Below are 20,229 nucleotides of genomic sequence, written 5' to 3'. Positions count from 1 at the left end.
AAACTGTTAATTTAACTACCTTAGATCCTATGGCTATACCCTTAAAAATCTCATCTGTTTCCAACAAACGTAATAAAGGATCAATAGCAAGGTTGAACAATAAGGGTGATAACGGACACCCCGAGCTGGAATTATTTCTACTGTATACAGTATTACCAACTGTTACTGCTGCTGTATCCATGTCTCTCTGCTCCTCCAGAAACATACAGTAATAAGACAACTTCCATCTAAACCAGGGGTGGGGAACCTCCGGCCCACGGGCCGTATAAGGCCTGCAAAGCCGTTGGATCCGGCCCACCCGCTTGTGTCAGTGAGACACACCGCCGCTCAGTCCGGCGGCAGCGTGTCTCAGCTGTCAGGGAGGAGAGCGCAGCTACTATGTCCGGCGGCAGGTAAGATCTCAAACCAGCCGCCGGTTCGTGAGCTAATCAGAGCTAGCGGACCGGCAGCGGCGGCTCCTGATTGGCTGCCGGTCCGCTAGCTCTGATTGGCTCACGAACCGGCGGCTGGTTTGAGGTCTTACACGCCACTGCCCGACATAGCCACGCTCTCCTCCCTGTCCTGACCCCCTGACACCCACCGGATGGAGCAGCAACGGTGAGCAGCAAAGTAGGGTGGGGAGGCACTGTAGCGGCATTTGTGAATCTGGCACTGTGGGGGCATTTGTATACCTGGCACTGTGGGAGCATTTGTGGATCTGGCACTGTGGGGGTATTTGTATACCTGACACTGTGGGGGCATTTGTGGATCTGGCACTGTGGGGGCATTTGTGGATCTGGCACTGTGGGGGCATTTGTGGATCTGGCACTGTGGGGGCATTTGTGGATCTGGCACTGTGGGGGCATTTATGGACCTGACACTGTTGGGGGCATTTGTATACCTGACACTGTGGGGGCATTTGTATACCTGGCACTGTGGGGGCAATTGTGGATCTGGCACTGTGGGGGCAATTGTGGATCTGGCACTGTGGGGGCAATTGTGGATCTGGCACTGCATTATTGGTGGCATATGTGTATCACATCCCATTTTAATTGGCGGGCAGACCTACTTGGGGGGCAGGGTAATTTTTTATGTTGAGAATTTTTGTATGGCCACCGAAGGATTTTATAAATATCCAAATGGCCCTTGGTAGAAAAAAGGTTCCCCACCCCTGATCTAAACTATCCCTGATGCTCTGCTTGTTCTTCAAGGAGAAATACTTGGGGCCTCAATACTGTGGGATTTTACACTAGAATCTCCCATGGTGCATAGCGCTGTAGTAGAGTTAACAGCAAATGTGTGCTTGCTTGCTAAGGGTGGAAACTGTAAACAATGATAGTAATCGAATATCAGAGTAAAGCTGTGAAGACAGATTCTACAAATAGTTAAACAGAAGAGAAAACTCAATCTTAATGTTTGCAAAGTTCATCACAATATACTTAAGTAAAAGACACTGGATTTAGATAATTTTTTGTTTTATTTTGTACTGAATATTGCGCCTTAAAGCCAAACTTCAGTAGGATTTTTATGTTCTGTTTAGCTTACAAAAACTTTTCTTTCAAAAATAAAGAATGAAAAAATGTTTTGTTGCTCAGTCCATTCATCACCGATAGTCTGATAAATAACTGTATAGCAATATCGTCATGTTAAACCTTTGTGTTCGATTGGGTTTTTGTTTTTGAAGATCTTTCCCATCCTTGACGTATTTTGGTAATCCTTTTATCAATGCATGGGAATACAAGAATGAACTTCAGAATTAGGACTACGCATGGAATGATGAGTGATAATGTGTACGCAGGGGGCATGTACCACCTGAAACTAGCCACATTAAGGAATCTGCTCCAGCCGTAGAGGAATGCGTGTCCCGTGCACAGCAGCAGTGTAAGGTATCCAAGTTTTGACTGGGAAAAAAAAATCAAATATAAAAAAAAAATTATATTGGCATAAATGAGATAAAACCAACAAATACATACATGTGTACGCAGGAATTGTCCATCGTAAAATCATTTGGCCGGAACAATGTTAACTTTTAAACTTAAGAGGAGATGTATTAAGTCTCAGAGAAAAAGTGGAGGAGTTGCCCAAAGCAGCCAATCAGCTGCTGTCATTTATCTAGAACAGTCTTTGAAATGACAGTTAGATGCTGATTAGATGCTATGGGTAACTGCTCAATTTACAGTACCATGCTAAAGTTTTAGGCAGGTGTGGAAAAAATGCTGCAAAGAAAAAATGCCTTCAAAAATAGAAGTGTTAATATATTTTTTTATCAACTAACAAAATGCAAAGTGAATGAACAGAAGATAAATCTGAATCAAATCAATATTTGGTGTGACCACCCTTTGCCTTCAAAACATCATTAATTCCTTCCACACAGTTTTTGAAGTAACTCGGCAGAGAGGTTGTTCCAAACATCTTGGAGAACTAACCACAGATCTTCTGTGGATGTAGACTTTCTCAAATCCTTCTGGCTATTCATGTAATCCCAAACAGACTGAATGATGTTGAGATCAGGGCTCTGTGGGGGGCCATACCATCACTTCCAGGACTCCTTTTTCTTCTTTACACTAGTTTTTAATAGCATTGGCTGCCAATCAGACGCATCCCTGATGGTATTGCATGATGTGAGTTCCTTCAAAAACTGTGTGCAAGTGTACCTACTGTATAAGTATTGATGCTGTTTGATTTAGATTTCTTCTCTGTTCATTCACTTAGCATTTTGTTGAATGATAAAAAAGAACACGGAGAGTGAATGAGATATGACAGTAGTGTCATAAACCTCCAGGCCTGTTCATTTCGAGCGCCATCTGGACACGCAGGGGTTAAGACTTTCGTTGGGTGGGTTTTGGGTTATGTGGTCAAGGTAATTGGTTGGTTAGTTATTTGGGGGAGGACATTTTGGAAGCTGTTTGATTATAGGAGGGCCACTTTGCTTCTGGACATTTGCCCTCTCGCCCTCCCACTTTTTGGTTCATGTTGTGGAGTTTAGTGTTTTCCAGGTGTGTCAGCTTGGTGGGTGGCCGGTGTCAGAACGGCCGGTGATGTTGTTCGCATCATTTATGGCTATTGCTCTGGAGGACCATTCCATCCACGATGAGGGGTTTAGGTATTGACTTCAGCATAGGGCAGGGGCCACCACTTTCCAGGTGGGACCCTTTCCTTAGCCGTGGATGGGCGGTCGTCTCAAGTCTATGGGGATGTGGGCAGTTAGCAACATTGCTTGGTCATTATGCCCCACAAGGGTTGAGCAGTAGGTCCTTCCCTTGCGAGTCGTTAGGTCAAGGATGGTGGCAGAAGGCCTCATCCTTGTTGAGGTGGCCCGTTGGCCCTGGTTTCAATATCAGTTATTTAGCCACCATACTTTATTTTCTTAAAATCAATCTAAACTAAAATCATAAATAAAAAGCTGACCTCTTTCACCGCCAATTTCAGTTGTCCATGTCATAATATTATTGGTTAAGATTGTGTGAATGGAGCACAAATGTATCGGCCCATAGAGCGTTTATAAACTGTTAACACTTTTATTTGAAAGCATTCTTACTTTGCAGCATTTTTTCCACACCTGCCTAAAACTTTTGCACAGTACTATGGGGGTCATTCCGACCCGATCGCTCGCTGCAGTTTGTCGCAGCGCAGCGATTGGGTTGGAACTGTGCATGCGCCGCAGTGCACCGGCGCATGGCAGTCGTCGGTGCCCAGCGATCGCCTCTGAGACAGAGGCGGTCGCTGGGCGGGAGGGGGCTGAACGGCGGCGTTAAGCCGCCGCTTAGGGGGAGCGGTCCGGCCAGCGCAGGTGTAACCGGACCGTTGGGGGGGGCGGGTAACGGCGGCTGCGTGATGTTTCACGCAGCCATTGCGGCCAGCGGGAGCGACGAGTAACTCCCGGCCAGCCGCAGGAGCTGCGGGACGGGCTAGCTCTCTGCTGGGCGTCCCCCCGCATGTCTGAGTTTACGATCGTAGCGGTGCTAAACTTAGCACAGCTACGATCAACTCGGAATGATTACCTATATATCTATTGCCAGGGCTTGATATATTTCCCCTTTAGTTTTATACTATTAGATATTCCATTTTTCAGTTAGAAGAATTATGCCAATTCTTTAAATAAAATAAAAAAAACTCATTAAGAGTAAAAATAAAAGGTTCAAATGAAAAAGTTCAATGTTTTTCAATGTTTGGTGTTCCTTTAATAAGTGGTTTCCTGCGTTATCATCAACAATGTGTCACTTAACCTTTAATATTCTCCTACTTAACATCTGAATTGTACGTGTGACTCTACTGTGTTTTTGAATGAATAGAGTTAGGTGAGGAAGTGGGCGCTAAGCTGCTGTGTACTGTTGATACAAGGCTGAGAAATCTCTTGCAATACAAATTTCTAATAAGAGAGTACTTTATTTAAAGAGAACTTAGGTCTCAGGGAAGGGCTGTGGAAAGTGATGACATTTATTTTATATTGGTAAAAATTTTTTTACAAAAGTGTCCTGTTATTGCCTTTATTTTATTCATGCTTATGGTGTATTTGCATGGTTCTTGCAAGAGGTAGTACCTGTCCATTTGTGCAATTGTGTGAGTAAAGGTGCGTACACACTTGCCGAGAAACTAAACGACGTCGCTCATTTTCACCCTTTCTGAGCAATGTTGTTTACTTTCTCGGCAAGTGTATATGCCACCGCCGAGCGATGCGCGGCCCCGCTCATTAACGACCCTCGCTGTCGGCTGTGCATGCAGCTCATTTTGGACAGTCGTCCAAAAGCTGCATGCATGGCCCGGCCACTGCGTGATGTCACTGAGCAATATGGTTGCTCAGTGTGTACGCCCTGCCGCCGACCACCCCGACAGGGAAGGGAACACACCAGGCGACGTTGCTCATAGAGCACATCGCCTAGTGTGTACTTCCCTTAAGTACAAGGCTACAACTACAAGTAAAAGTGACAAAGAACAGTGAAATGATGTGAGGAGAGAAAATGTGGCAAGGAGGTTGCCACAGCCTGAGCATTATATATTGAAAGAAGTAGGATCCCCCAGAAGCACAGAGCATGAAGATATAAGTGGTGTCAGCAGCGATGCAAGTGGGCGGGTACGGGTGGGTATAAGAATTTAGCTGTACCCACGCCGACAGGCCACCGCTCCTCGCCGCTCCGTCCAACCTTCCCTTCCTCCCTCTGCTGCTCACTGCCGCACCACCGCTGATGTAAGGGGAGGAGAGCGCAGCCTGCGCCTCTCCTGCTCCTCAGTGTCTCTTCGTTCAATTCAGCGCCGCCCGTGAGCCAATCAGAGCTCGCGGACCGGCAGCCAAGGCTGCTGGACCACGAGCTTTGATTGGCTCAAGGATCGCGCTGAATTGAACTAAGACCCTCGCACCCGCCGGAGACTGAGGGGAAGGAGAGGCGCAGGCTGCATTCTCCTCCCCTCACACAACGCGGGGAAGGGGGGGGGGGGTGCATGTATACCTGCCACTGGGAGCATATCTGGCACTGAGGGATATCTGGCACTGGGAGGGACATGTGTATCTGGCACTGGGGGCATATCTGGCATTGGGGGGCATGTATACCTGGCACTGGGATCATATCTGGCACTGGGGGCATATCTGGCACTGGGGGGGGGGGGGGCATGTGTATACCTGGCACTGGGAGCATATCTGGCACTGCGGGGACATGTGTATCTGACACTGAGGGCAAATCTGGCACTGGGGGGGACATGTTTATCTGACACTGGGGGCATTTCTGTATCTGGCACTGGGGGCGTATCTGGCACTGTGGGGGCTTTTCTGTATCTGGCACTGGGGGGGCAATATATATCTGACACAGTGGGGGGCAATTGTGTATCTGGCACTGTGAGGCAATGTATATCTAGCACTCTGGGGGCATTTCTGTATCTGGCACTGGGGGCGTATCTGGCACTGTGGGGGCTTTTCTGTATCTGGCACTGGGGGGGCAATATATATCTGACACAGTGGGGGCAATTGTGTATCTGGCACTGTGAGGCAATGTATATCTAGCACTCTGGGGGCATTTGTGTATCTGGCACTGTGGGGCAATGTGTATCTGGCACTGTGGGACAATGTGTATCTGGCACAATGAGGCAATGTATATCTGGCACTATGGGGGCATTTGTGTATCTGGCACTGTGGGGCAACGTATATCTGGCCCTGTGGGGCAACGTGTATCTGGCACTATTGGGGTCATATTTGTATCTGCCCTTCCCCCTATATGTGTATCACGCCTCCATTTTCATTGGCCACGCCTCATGTGGCTTTTGGCCACACCCATTTTTGGCGTGTGCGCTGCACACAGTACCTGTAAGACATTTTCTCTTCTTGCACCACTGTGTGTCAGTGAGGACAGGGCTGTTGTTATGACAGGTGCAGTGATTTGATGTGAGTAGTGCCATAAGTAGGGGTGTGTGTGTGGTACCAGCACAGAGCCCCACTGTTCCTTCGTCTGGCTAGTAGCGCCTGGAATGGCACCCTACAGCCAGTATCACTTCTCCCTTGTTAGTAAGCCGCCATGCTGATGAAGTGGAAAGACGAAATGCATTGGCCGTGGCTTACTGACAAGGATGAAGAGATGTCACCCGCCAACGAGCAGGCGTCTGTCAGAGACTGAGCTGGGGATCTGGCCTATATTGTGGTGAATCGATCCTATGACACATATCTAATGTTTTAAACTGAGACGGACGTGAGCATTGATTTTACAAGTAAAGTTTTTTTTATACCTTTCTTACGAGTGCGCCTCTTTTGTTATTACATTTCCCTAGAGATTTGACCCCGTGGCTTTGAGTCAGGAGACAGCAACACAGAGCATCTTTCAACAGCTCAGAACAACAGGATATATATATATAAATATTATATATATATATATATATATACATGCATATTAGATATGTGCAGCTGGCACTTTTCGTGTTTTGTGTTTAGGTTTTGGTTCTATATTCCACTTTCATGTTTTGGTTTTGGCTTGGTTTTGCCACAACCACCCGTTTCGTGTTTGGTTTTAGATCTAGATGATTTTTGGAAAAAAAAACATAAAAACAGCTAAAATCACAGAATTTGGGGGTAATTTGCTCCTACGGTATTATTAACCTCAATAACATTCATTTCCACTCAATTTCAGTCTATTCTGAACACCTCACAAGGGCCCTCATTCCGAGTTGTTCGCTCGGTATTTTTTCATCGCATCCGCAATGAAAATCCGCTTAGTACGCATGCGCAATGTTCGCACTGCGACTGCGCCAAGTAACTTTGCTATGTAGAAAGTAATTTTACTCACGGCTTTTTCATCGCTCCGGCGATCGTAATGGTGATTGACAGGAAATGGGTGTTACTGGGCGGAAACACGGCGTTTCAGGGGCGTGTGGCTGAAAACGCTACCGTTTCCGGAAAAAACGCAGGAGTGGCCGGAGAACGGTGGGAGTGCCTGGGCGAACGCTGGGTGTGTTTGTGACGTCAAACAGGAACGACAAGCACTGAACTGATCGCACTGGCAGAGTAAGTCTGAAGCTACTCTGAAACTGCTAAGTAGTTAGTAATCGCAATATGCGAATACATCGGTCGCAATTTTAAGAAGCTAAGATTCACTCCCAGTAGGCGGCGGCTTAGCGTGTGTAACTCTGCTAAATTCGCCTTGCGACCGATCAACTCGGAATGAGGGCCAATATTGTTTTTAGGCCTAAAAGTTGCACCGAGGTTGCTGGATGACTAAGCTAAGCGACACAAGTGGACAACCAAACACCTAGCCCATCTAGGAGTGTCAATGCAGTGTCAGACAGGAGGGCAGATATAAAAAAGTCCCCCAAACAGCACATCATGCAAAGAAGAAAAAGAATTGCAATGGGTAGTTGCATGACTAAGCCAAGTGAGACAACCACCTGGCCCATCTAGGCGTGTCACGCAGTGGCTGAATGTTGAGAGTGGGCCGTAATCGTTCGGTCCCACTGACAGCATCTCTAGCATGCTCCAGTCACTTTTAAAAAAATCTGCAATTGGTGGACTTATACGGCAGTACCCCAGGACTAATACAGCAGTACCCCTAGACTTATACGGGAGTGTCACACAGGATGGCACTTTTCAAAAACTAGGCCCCGAATAGCACCTCATGCAAAGATGTCGAAGAGGTGCAATGAGGTAGCTGTATGACTAAGCCAAGCGACACAAACAATTCCAACTGGAATTATATGTCCAAATCACTGGACTAATTGGCAAGATCACTGTAATTATATGTCCAAATCACTGTAATTAATTGGCAAAATCACTGTAATATATGTCTAAATCACTGGAATTAAATGGCAAGATCACTGTAATTAATTATTATACGTCCAAATCAGTGGAATTAATTGGCAAGATCACTGTAATTAATAATTATACGTCCACATCACTGGAATTAATAATTATACGTCCAAATCACTGGAATTAATAGGCAAAATCACTGTAATTATACGTCCAAATCACTAGAATTAATTGGCAAAATCACTGTAATGAATAATTATACATCCAAATCACTGGAATTAATAGGCAAAATCACTGTAATTATACATCCAAATCACTGGAATTAATTGGCAAAAATCACTGGAATTTATAATTATACGTCCAAATCACTGGAATTAAATGGCAAAATCTCGGTATCGCCTGCCTAGTGAAGTGGAATCTAGATGGGATTTGTTACCGGGGACACAATACCTCCATCAATTGTCTAAATCCCACTGCACTAATGGCGGATACCGGACGCACGTCTAACACCAACATAAGTGTCAAGGCCTCAGTTATGAGGGCTTCATCGTCATGTGAAGCTGAACCACTAGTCATGAACATAGGCCAGGGCCTCAGCCGTTCCTTGCCACTCCATGTCATAAATGGCATATTGGCAAGTTTACGTTTCTCCTCAGACCATTTAAATTTCTTTTTTTGGGTCTTTTTACTGAACTTTGGCTTTTTGGATTTGACATGCCCTCTGCTTTCACAATGGGCATCAGCCTTGGCAGACGACGTTGATGGCATTTCATCATCTATGTCATGGCTAGTGGCAGCAGCTTCAGCACTAGGAGGAAGTGGTTCTTGATCTTTCCCTATTAACTCCTCTAAATGTTTGTTCTCCATTTTTTTCTGGAGTTTTATAACACTATATGCGGCACAAGAGAGCGCACCCCTACACCTCACAGGGCAAACCCTGTAAAAATTATTTGGATTAAATATTAATAACCCCTTTATTTGGAGTAAATAATATACAGCACAGGACAGCACCACTGAACTTATATGGCAGCACCACTAGACTGGATTTATACGGAATTATATGGATTTATATGGAATTATATGGCAGGATAACTGGAATTATACGCCAGTATCACGGGAATTATATGGCAGTATCACAGGAATTATACGCCAGTATTCCGAGAATTATACGGCAATGTCACAGGAATTATACGCCAGTATTCCAAGAATTTTACGGCAATGTCACAGGAAGTATACGCCAGTATTCCTAGAATTATACGGCAATAACACAGGAATTATACGCCAATGTTACAGGAATTATATGCCAGTATCACGGGAATTATATGGCAGTATGACAGAAATTATACGCCAGTATTCCGAGAATTATACGGCAATGTCACAGGAATTATACGCCAGTGTCACGGGATTTATACGGCAATATCACGGGAATTATACGCCTGTATCATGGGAATTATGCGGCAGTAACACTGGATATATGGCAGCAGAGGACACCACCACTGTGACTGGTCACTGGACTTATGCACAAGAGACTTCCCCTGGTCTAATGCAGGACAACACAGCACCACTGAAAGGGACTTATACAGCTACACTGGCTATATGGCAGCAGAGGACACCACCACTGTGACTGGTCACTGGACTGATGCTGCACAAGTGAGACACTATCCCTGGTCTGATGCAAGACAGCACAGCAAAACTGCAAGGGACTAATACAGCAGCACTGAGGACATATAGCAGCAGAGGACACCAACACTGTGACTGGCTGGACTGATGCAGCACAATACACTGACTACACTGGACAGCACAACACAGCACAAGACTCGCCACCCCACTTTCCCGCCCCCACACAGACACTGAACACTGAGGACACGTCCTTTCAATATACTCTCCGAGACTGGAGTGAAAATGGCCGCGAAGCGCGGCTCCTTATATGGAATCCAAATCCCGCGAGAATCCGACAGCGGGATGATGACGTTTTGCCTTTTTCGGGTTTCCGAGTCAGGCAGGAAACCCCAACCCAGGCTCAGGACCGGGTTCAGAGCGTGAAGTTCGGTACGGTTCGGTTCTCTGAGACCCGAACCCGCTCATCTCTAATATATATATATATATATATATATATATATATATAGTATGTATTTTTATAAGGCGTATCCCATTTAGTAGCCCTTTGCTTCTTTGGGGGATAATCTACTAAAGAGTGGAAAAGTAGAGAAGTTGACCATGGCAACCACTAAGCTTCTACCTATCATTTTATAGAAAATGCATTATAAAGGCTAGCTATAAGCTGATCGGTTGCTAGGGTCAACTGTTCCACTTGTTCACTTCCCCACTGTTTAGGTTTGATACATTTCTCACCAGACCCCGCAGTGACCAAGGGATCTATCTAATAAGCCTTTTTTGGAGATAAAGTGGACGGAGATAAAGTACCAGCCAATCAGCTCCTAACTGTCATTTTTCAAACCCAGTCTGTGATATGGCAGTTAGAAGTTCATTGGCTGGTACTTTATCTCCGGCCACTTTATAATTCTCCAAGGCTTACATTTCCTCTCCTCTTTATAATGTCGGGAATGTTGTGAACGTGAGCTCACCTGCACAAAGCGGAATTCTCGCCAGTTGACTGCATTACTGACGGAGGGCAGGGATGTTATTCCCAGGAGAACGTAGAAGAAAAATCCCAGTATTCCCAGTGCTATGTAGGAGTCAGTCCGCCAGGCCAGGATGTTTTGGAAGGGGTTGGTTTCATTTTTGTTTATCTGATATAAAAAGTATAATAAAGTAATTAGATTTATTTTACATCACAATAAATTACGAAAACAGTGAAGTACAGCTGAATGCTTACTAATTAAATGTTTCCACTAATTTTAAAGGCTAACTTCAGTTTAAAATGTTACTTACTTAAAAGTAGATAATTAGGATGTTTCATACAAAATGTCACCTACAGTACCTGATGTGTCTGCTAGATAATTAGATATTCTCTTCATTAGAGCTCATCTCCCTTCTCTAGTTATAAACGTCTTCCATATGAGAGTGCATTTGGATACAGTGTACTTTATACAGCCCCAGACAGATCTATAATAGGTGCCGGATGTGCGGTGCAAACATGCCACTGCTGTCCAGACACTTCTGCTGGCAAGCAAGTCTCTCTGTGGTGGCAGCGCCATCTTTCCACTGATAGCTTCAGAAAGATGGTGCTGTGCATTAGAAGTAAAGACTTTGGCACTGTGCCAGAGCTTTATCTAACTTCTGCACATGCACCATCTTCCCGAATATCACTGGAAACATGGAGCATTTCACAGAAGGTGGGGTGGCCACTGCACTCATTGCCCACTTCCTGGGCAAGGCTACTGAGAACAGCCACAGGCCCAGGTAATGAAAGGGAGTGTGGCCAAATCCAGGGAGGCTTGGCCACGCCTCCTTAAAAAAATGAAGGCGACCACGCAGAAGGTGATTTGTCCCACTTAGCAGCTGACCCGAGTCAGGCCCACTCCATCAAGCCTAGACCGGTTGAATTAGTACCCTCCCAACTGCTCTCTGTGCCATTGCCCCAGGGAATTAATCTGCTCCTGTATACAGCTCCCAAGCATTCAGCATAGAAAGAGTGTGTCAGTAACAGGTTACAGTGGAGATCTGTACATCATGTTCTTACATGGTTTACATTGTTTCCTATCAATAGCATTACAATTGAAGATAGAGGGGGGTCATTAGAAACATTCTAAGAGGCAGTCCATCAGCTATGTGCTTTTTGCATGGGGCTCATACTAATACGGGGCTTGAACTTACCAAACTTTACTTCCACCTGCCTATAATTCCTTACGTTATATATTATTATTTTTGCATCCTTTATTAATAATGATTGGCAGTCATAATTAATACATTTATTATGCCTCCTCTCATGTTTTGAATGACCAGGTAGCTCAAACAGCATACTGTATGACCTTTTTAACCCATTGCAACCATTTACATTTTTGGGGCAATTTTTATGCTTTTACAAACCACGATTGATCATTTCGGTGGTATTATGTGGACATTTCAAAAAAAATCAGAACGGCTATTTTCAAAACATCTATTTTTCAGTGGTTTTGCCTTTAGAAAATCTGGTGGTTTTAAAACTGCTGAATTTAAAAAAAATAATATTTATTTATTACCAGTTATTTATATAGCGCACACATATTCTGCAGCGCTTTACAGAGAATATTTGACCATTCACATCATTCCCTGCCCCAGTGGAGCTTACACTCTATATTCCCTACCAAATGTACACGCACACATTTATATATTTTTTTTGGGGGGAGCCAATTAAACTACAAGTATATTTTTGGAGTGTGGGAGGAAACCGGAGCACCCGCAGGAAACCCACGCAAGCACGGGGAGAATATACAATTTCCTCCTTAATGTTGATATTTTACCCCCCCCCCAAAAAAATTAGAAACTGCCTGAAATGCGACAGCTTATTTCTTAAGTCTGAGCGTCCAAAAGAAGAATATGTTGTAATGGCAGCCAATACCGTTGCATCATTGGGTTGGTTGCCAGGTGACCATTATGCTAAAGAAGACAAGGACAAATTGGAACCAGGTAGAATGGAACACCAATCCCATTGACTGTTCTTCTATATATGAGATCCTTTAATTGGGCTCATCAGTGTCAAATATATGCTTGGATTAAACTTGACCTTTGAATATGATGGTCATTATATAAGCACAATATAGGCTAATAAATGCAGAGTTAGCATACATATAACTATTATCTTAGCATTGTCTTAGCATTGCCTGTAATTCAGTAATCTTGGAACAAGTTTAACACTCAGGTTCAGCAGTGCTATCCATTGGTAACGACCATCTGTATACAGTATGTTGCACAGTATACTCATAAGGGGATGGAGATGCTAGAATACGGGGAAAGGCTTGCTAGGCTAGGCATGTTTACACTGGAAAAAAAGAGATTAAGAGGGGACATAATTAACATTTACAAATTGTCTTTATTCAACCTCAGAAACTATGTTACCATTAATTGCAATGACATTACCTGTGCAATGGTGCTGGTTGATATCCTGTGTCTTACATAATATCGAATTGGAATGACGAGAGTATAAATCGCATGGAGGAATGCATATGACAGAGCCACCAGCCCAAGCTGCTTCCTGCATAACATCCATCGATCCAGCCAGTTTGGGAAGCGACTGTACTTTGTTCCTCTGTACAACTGAAGAATGGCAGCACACACACCAGAGAGATAAACCAAGGCCAACAGCATCAGAGAGACGATGGGGAACACCTTGTTAGGAATGGATATCATAATTCGGAATGATACGTCTTTTCCAGTGACGACAGAGGAGTACACCACATCTTGTATAACACAGTATAAAAAGACCAGAAGGGTCAGTCCTGCACATACGTACATGGGGATCCTCCACATGGGAAAAAGCTGCAGGGGGTCGTTTTCCACTACTTTAGCGGCCATGAGAGAACCTTTGTCTTGCGGCGTCAACCCAATGGCACGCACAATATCCATTACTTTTTGTTTGGCCTTGTTGTCATCGGAACATACAGAGACCTAGAACGTACAGCATACAAACTTAACATTTAACTTTAATACATATTATTATTTATTTTCGTCTCATCGTGTTTCATTTCTCTTGATTTTTTCATGTAAGTTGATTTAAACTCAAGTCTAAATGCACTATATGTAGATTGAGACTCGAGCCTTGAATTAGGGGCGGGTATACATTAGGTGATATATTGGCCAATATATCGTTCCGACTCAGGTTGGAGCAATGAATATACTGGTCATATCGCTTGGTGTGTACGCGTGATTGCGCACTCCCCAGAAATCTCCGTCGTACTACGGAGATTCGTGGCCTCTTCTCACACCCTAAACGATGGCAACACTTCTCCGTTTTTTCAAACAGAGTCCGTCGCCGCCCCACCACTGAAATGGCATCAGACTGTCAACCAATGGCGGTCTGATGCCGGTCTGCGTCCTATGCCACAGGACCTGTTCCACATGCGCAGAACAGGTCCTGTATGCACAGAGTACCAAAAATCTGTACTTTGTGCCTATGATCCCAGGTGCAACCACACCTGAATGACCCCCACAGTCTTTTCTCTGAAAAGAAGGATTTCACTAGGACTTCAACTACACTTTTACTTGGATGGATTTTGTACGTGTCCTACATTGAACCCCTCCTTGCAGATCTCACAGTACCTTAATTTACATTGGAGTCCTACATTTGTGACAAAATCTATGAAATCATATTTTAGAGGCAGTAGGTCCACTCCTAAGTGTTCATAGACTGGACATTGAAGTGATGGTTCACCTTTTCTGCTATGCTTATTTTCCGGTACTCTCCGGTAACCCTGCATACTGTAATTAGGAAGACACTGATTTTCTCAGGGTAGTTCCAAGAACAGAAATGGAGTCTGCACCTACTGTACAAATGCAGAAGGATGACAAGCAGACAATTCCGCACACAAGAAAAGCAGACACTTGCTGATGTTAAGTAATTGTAATTAATAGGCTACCTTGATTAGAGGAGAATTTAGTTCCCTTTCAAATATTTATCAAGGATATTGGTTAAAAACTTTCAATTAAAGAGACAAAAGTTCCACGACACAGTATAATATACAGCATACTGTATGTCTAACTATCTACTATCTCTGTTTATCTATATACACACACAAAATATTAATTTCTCCTGCGCTAATTATGATAGTGAATTTCTAATATTTTGGGGCCCATTTATCTTCAAGTTTTAACACTTGTTATGAATAATAAAACTCATTGCGTATAATAAATGGTGCTCCAACCAATCAGCTCACAGCTGTCATTTTTCAAATACATAACAGAAGCTGAACATATGGCAGCTGATTGGCTGGAGTACCATTTATCATATGAAACAAGTTTTTTCTCTCACAACGGGTTTTATCACTCGATAAATGAGCCCAATAGTATCAAACAACCACCTTCTGCTCCCCACGGTTGACCTCTATTAGCGGGATCAAACAAAACAAATAGATACAAAATATACTGGGAGGGCGCTCCTATAAATTAGATTCATTATATTTCTAAAAAGTTTATACTGAACCTCTTTACATCTTAAATCAATAAAACATTGGAGATGTACGGGAGTTAATGGTGTCTTATAACTTTAGTGCACTCAATGGATGACTCTTTGAACCAAATTCTTCTATGAATGGCTTTAAGATGGCTTCAAATGAGATGACCAGTATCTAGGATACTTCCTAGTAAACTATTAAAAAATAGTCACATGTATGCTTACATTGAACATTTAATAGATGCTAACAGGGATACAAGCACTTTGGGCAGGTCTTCCCAAACACCTGACCCACCCTTAGTTGGGGTGTGAGCTTGTGACAGTGGACCCTTAAGTGTGGAACCTTGTAGAAACCTCACCCTACATATTTTGTCCCTTCAGAACTTCATCAGGGGCATATCAAGTGTGTAAAACATATCACATTGAGATCTCATGTATTAAATATCTGGTGGACAAATCGTACTGCTTAGTTAAAGAAAGCCACAACCCACCAATCAAGGGCTGAGGATTAGGCAACAAACAAATTGGATCACTGCAGACCTCAAATATGTAGCAAGACATACAGTACACAGCCACTAGCTAGATATCTGAAGTCTGCAGTGATCCAATTATATATATATATATATATATATATATATATATATATCGAAAGAAGAATGGAGGGCGCAGGTGTAAGTAAAAGGTTTACAATTCCATTTATTAAAAACAAATGCTCACATACATCTCAGTTTAAAATGGTGCGTTCCGTCCTCCATATAGCAATCGAGCCCCGGAACCGCTCTCTCCTATATCACGCGTGGCCTGTGGAGCTGGTGATAGACTGTCATAACCTGGTCTTGGTCCCGGTGAAAGAACGATTAATTGCCCGTGATTCCTAACAGAGAGACGGAGGATCGGATATGGGAGAGAGCAGTTCCGGGGCTCGATTGCTATATGGAGGACGGAACGCACCATTTTAAACTGAGATGTATGTGAGCATTTGTTTTTAATAAATGGAATTGTAAACCTTTTACTTACACCTGCGCCCTCCATTCTTCTTTCGTTACATGTGCATTGGAATTAGTGGCTCTAATTCCTAAACGGAGGAAGCGGCAGCATACATCATATATATAAAAAACGGGACACAGGACTTTCAAAAAATCTGCTGGATACGTGAAAAGGAAAGTGTGTCTAATGCGCAGCTTTTTTATTGACACATATATATATATATATATATATATATATATAGAGGCCAATTCTGGGATCGGCGGGATCCCGGGATTAAGGCCCAAAAATGGCCAGAATTCTATCCCGGGATTGGAAGCTCCAATCCCGGAGATTGAGGGATCATCATTGAGCGTCCTCAGGACGCTCAGACGCTGCCCGGCTCCCTCCTCCCGGCTCCCCAGCACCGCGTGATGTGCAGTCAAAGGTCACGCTGTACCGTCACCCGCCGCCGGGAGCCGCTGAGAGGGAGAAGAGGATGTCTCCCACTTACCCGCTCGCCCTGCATGTATGGTGAGTATGTGTGCGGGGCGGCGGGCGGAGCGAGGGGGGTGGCCACATAGGGAAAAGCGAATCCCGGCTATCCCGGGAATCCGGGAATCCCGGGATTGACCATTTTTTAATACCAATACCCAGGATAGATATATATATATATATATATATACCACTCTTGGGTGTGCGGTCGCGCTATGATATATGTATGCCTTGCTGTGTGGGGATGCGGTCAATTTACCTACAATCAAAATCTCTACAGTAAAAATACCAACAAATATTGACCGATGGTCAAAATATCGAAAAGGTCAAAACATCGACATGGTCAAAATATTGACATAAAAATGTCGACACGGTCAAAATACTGGCGTTTGGAATGTCGACGGGTCAAAAAATCGACATGAGTTTATCATGATTTTTTCATTGAAACTGACTTGTCATACTTTACCATCCTAGTGGACGTGGAGGGGGAATATAATTAGTACTACCAGTTTGTTTAGTCAAATGTAAGGAGAATTTGTTGCACTATGTATGGATTCATTAAATAGAATCCAATCCAAAAGTTGTCAAAGACTTCCAAAAACCTACTGAAACACTGGTCCTCATCACTGCCAGTCTGCCATGTAATATAGGCCCAAATATATTAAGGGGGGTCATTCAGATCTGATTGCTGGGCTGCTAATTTTGCTGTCCTGCGTTCAGATAGTCGCCGCCTCTAGGGGGAGTGTATATTCACTGTGCAAGTGTGCGATTGCATGTGAATGCCAAATTCACTTTGTGCAGACTCTGCACAGCCCAGGACTTACTCCTACAGTGCGATCACATCAGGCTGATCGGGGCCAGAACTGATGTCACACACCCTCCCTGAAACACTTGGGAACGCCTGCATTTTTCCGTACACTCCCAGTAAACGGTCAGTTACAACCTACAAACGGCTTCCTCCTGTCATTTACCTTGCGAACGCCCGTGCAAACAGATTTTTCGCATCATCCTGTCGCTGACCAGCGATGCCCTTTGTTGCTTTCCGATGCGCGTGTGCAATGTGGTGCATACGCAGTTAGTACCTGATCGCCCGCTGTGTAAAAATGCACAGCTGCAATCAGATCCCCCTAAGGGGAACATTTACTAAGCAGTGATAAGAGCGGAGAAGTGAGCCAGTGGAGTAGTTGCCCCATCAACCAATCAGCAGCTCTGTATACTTTTATAGTATGCAAATTATAGATGTTACTTCAGTGCTGATTGGTTGACATGGGCACTTCTCCACTGGCTCACTTCTCTGCTCTTATCACTGCTTAGTAAATGTCCCCCAAAGTCTTAAAAAGTGATACAGTGGAGAGTGGTAAAGAGTGATAAAGTACCAGCCAATCAGCTTCCTAACTGCCATATTACAGGATGTGTTTGCAAAATGACAGGAGCTGATTTATTGGTACTTTATCTCTCTTTATCACTCTCTACTTTATCACTTTTTAAGGATTAATACATTTGGGCCTCATTTGCCTGATGCAGGGCAGAGCATTGTGCATATGATGCAGCTTAAATTATTGGCTTCTTCCTTTCAATGTATTGTCAGACCAGGATTAAACCCAGATTGATGTACGCTCCAAAGCCAAAAAGGCAGACATCGGAATACTAGTACACAGAGGCACAGCAACTTTCCCGGGAAAAGTCGGAATGGCCTTATTGCCAGTGCAAAGGTTTTATATAGAGAGACTGAATCACTTTGTCTGTTTTTGTAGTAGTAATGGCCACCGTGAGATATACCCTTGGGTCTTTGTACCCGCTGCCCCCACCCCCCCAACCCAAATTTCTTTATATATACCATGTAATATGACCATCTACTTAATATTAGTGGTTGATTGGTTACCTGTCTGCTGGCATCCAGTGTACCTGACTGTAGAGCCCATGCAGACACCGTGTTAAATGCTTTGACGACTGTAGCTCTGGGCACAATCTGGGCAAGGTACTCAGCATTGGATTCAGGAAATTGGTTTATTTTCAGGTTATTGCTGACATCCACTAGAATTTTGCCATCCAGTTCTTCTGCTAGCTCATTCAGAAATCTGTAATGGTCTCTCTGGACCGCCAAGATGATAAGGGGACATTTTTCTGCTGCCTCGGCGTGACTCAGGACCTGGACTCCTCTGGGGACCCAGCTATAGAGTCCAGGATTTCGGCTTCCGAAAATCACAGAAAATCCACTTTGTAGCAGTTTAAATCCAAGTGAGCGTCCAAAATCCCCAGTTCCAAATATGCAAATGCTCTCCTTCTGTTCTGTGAAATCGGAGCACAGAGGAATCATGTTTGGGCCATTGGTTTCCATTGTCTGAAAGAAAGAATAGGCAAACACTATTATATGGCATTAGACCTAGATTTCAGGTATTACAAAACATGTTAAGTGTAGTAAAGAGTCACCAGCAATACTGCAATACTGTAAGTATAGATACAATTATTTCTCTAGATGGATGTTTCACTAAGAGCCTTCTTAAAACAGCAGGGATGGGATGTACTATGGGGGTCATTCCGAGTTGTTCGCTCTGTATCTTTTTCTCGCAACGGAGCGATTAGTCGCTAATGCGCATGCGCAATGTCCGCAGTGCGACTGCGCCAAGTAAATTTGCTATGCAGTTAGGAATTTTACTCACGGCATTACGAGGTTTTTTCTTCGTTCTGGTGATCGGAGTGTGATTGACAGGAAGTGGGTGTTTCTGGGCGGAAACAGGCCGTTTTATGGGAGTGTGTGAAAAAACGCTACAGTTTCTGGGAAAAACGCGGGAGTGGCTGGAGAAACGGAGGAGTGTCTGGGCGAACGCTGGGTGTGTTTGTGACGTCAAACCAGGAACGACAAGCACTGAACTGATCGCAGATGCCGAGTAAGTGTGGAGCTACTCAGAAACTGCTAAGAAGTGTCTATTCGCAATTCTGCTAATCTTTCGGTCGCAATTTTGATATGCTAAGATTCACTCCCAGTAGGCGGCGGCTTAGCGTGTGCAAAGCTGCTAAAAGCAGCTTGCGAGCGAACAACTCGGAATGACCCCCTATGTGACATTGCCACCGATCGTGACGACGCTAATCGCATATGTACTTACATATGCGAATAGCATTGCGAAGGACAGCTCTTCCGATAAGAGCTGTCCTTTGCGATCCCCGGTTTGCGATCCCCGGGAGGGGATCCGCCCGAGTCCCCAGCAGCAGGAGGCGAAGGAGAAGGAGTTGTCCTACCCGGAGTAGATTAGCCGGAGTTGCGTGGAGGGAGTCTGATGCTGGCGCTGTCCTGGAGGAAGCTCTACCTGAGCCTGGCCAAGCTCAAAGCCTCCAGCCGCACCTCCGCGCTGCTCTCCGGATTTGCCATGGTAAGAGGAGCCAGTGTCTCCGCTGCACAGAGCTTAAGGTTACCGCTGTCAGCACATGTCTCCCGGCCGCTGTTGCACACCTACCACCAGTTACCGGGGCTCAGCAGCACCCTGCATTATTATGCATAGTGATGGGGCAGCTGCAAGGCATGCTGGGA

General features: G+C 44.5%; 1 protein-coding gene across 1 annotated transcript; it reads right to left on the bottom strand.

The window, feature by feature from the left end:
- Window positions 1-1,437: 1,437 nt before the first annotated feature.
- Window positions 1,438-19,041, bottom strand: LOC134927264 (metalloreductase STEAP4-like). Its single transcript, XM_063921475.1, has 4 exons — window positions 18,586-19,041; window positions 13,217-13,744; window positions 10,783-10,947; window positions 1,438-1,880 (listed from the first exon to the last, which is right to left on the bottom strand). The coding sequence occupies exons 1-4, from the start codon at window positions 19,039-19,041 to the stop codon at window positions 1,626-1,628; spliced, it is 1,404 nt and encodes a 467-aa protein (XP_063777545.1). The 3' UTR covers window positions 1,438-1,625.
- Between the last annotated feature and the right edge of the window lie 1,188 nt (window positions 19,042-20,229).

The sequence above is a fragment of the Pseudophryne corroboree genome, chromosome 5 (assembly GCF_028390025.1).
Source record: "Pseudophryne corroboree isolate aPseCor3 chromosome 5, aPseCor3.hap2, whole genome shotgun sequence".
NCBI classification, from domain to species: domain Eukaryota; kingdom Metazoa; phylum Chordata; class Amphibia; order Anura; family Myobatrachidae; genus Pseudophryne; species Pseudophryne corroboree.
This window is presented reverse-complemented; position numbering and strand designations above follow the sequence as displayed.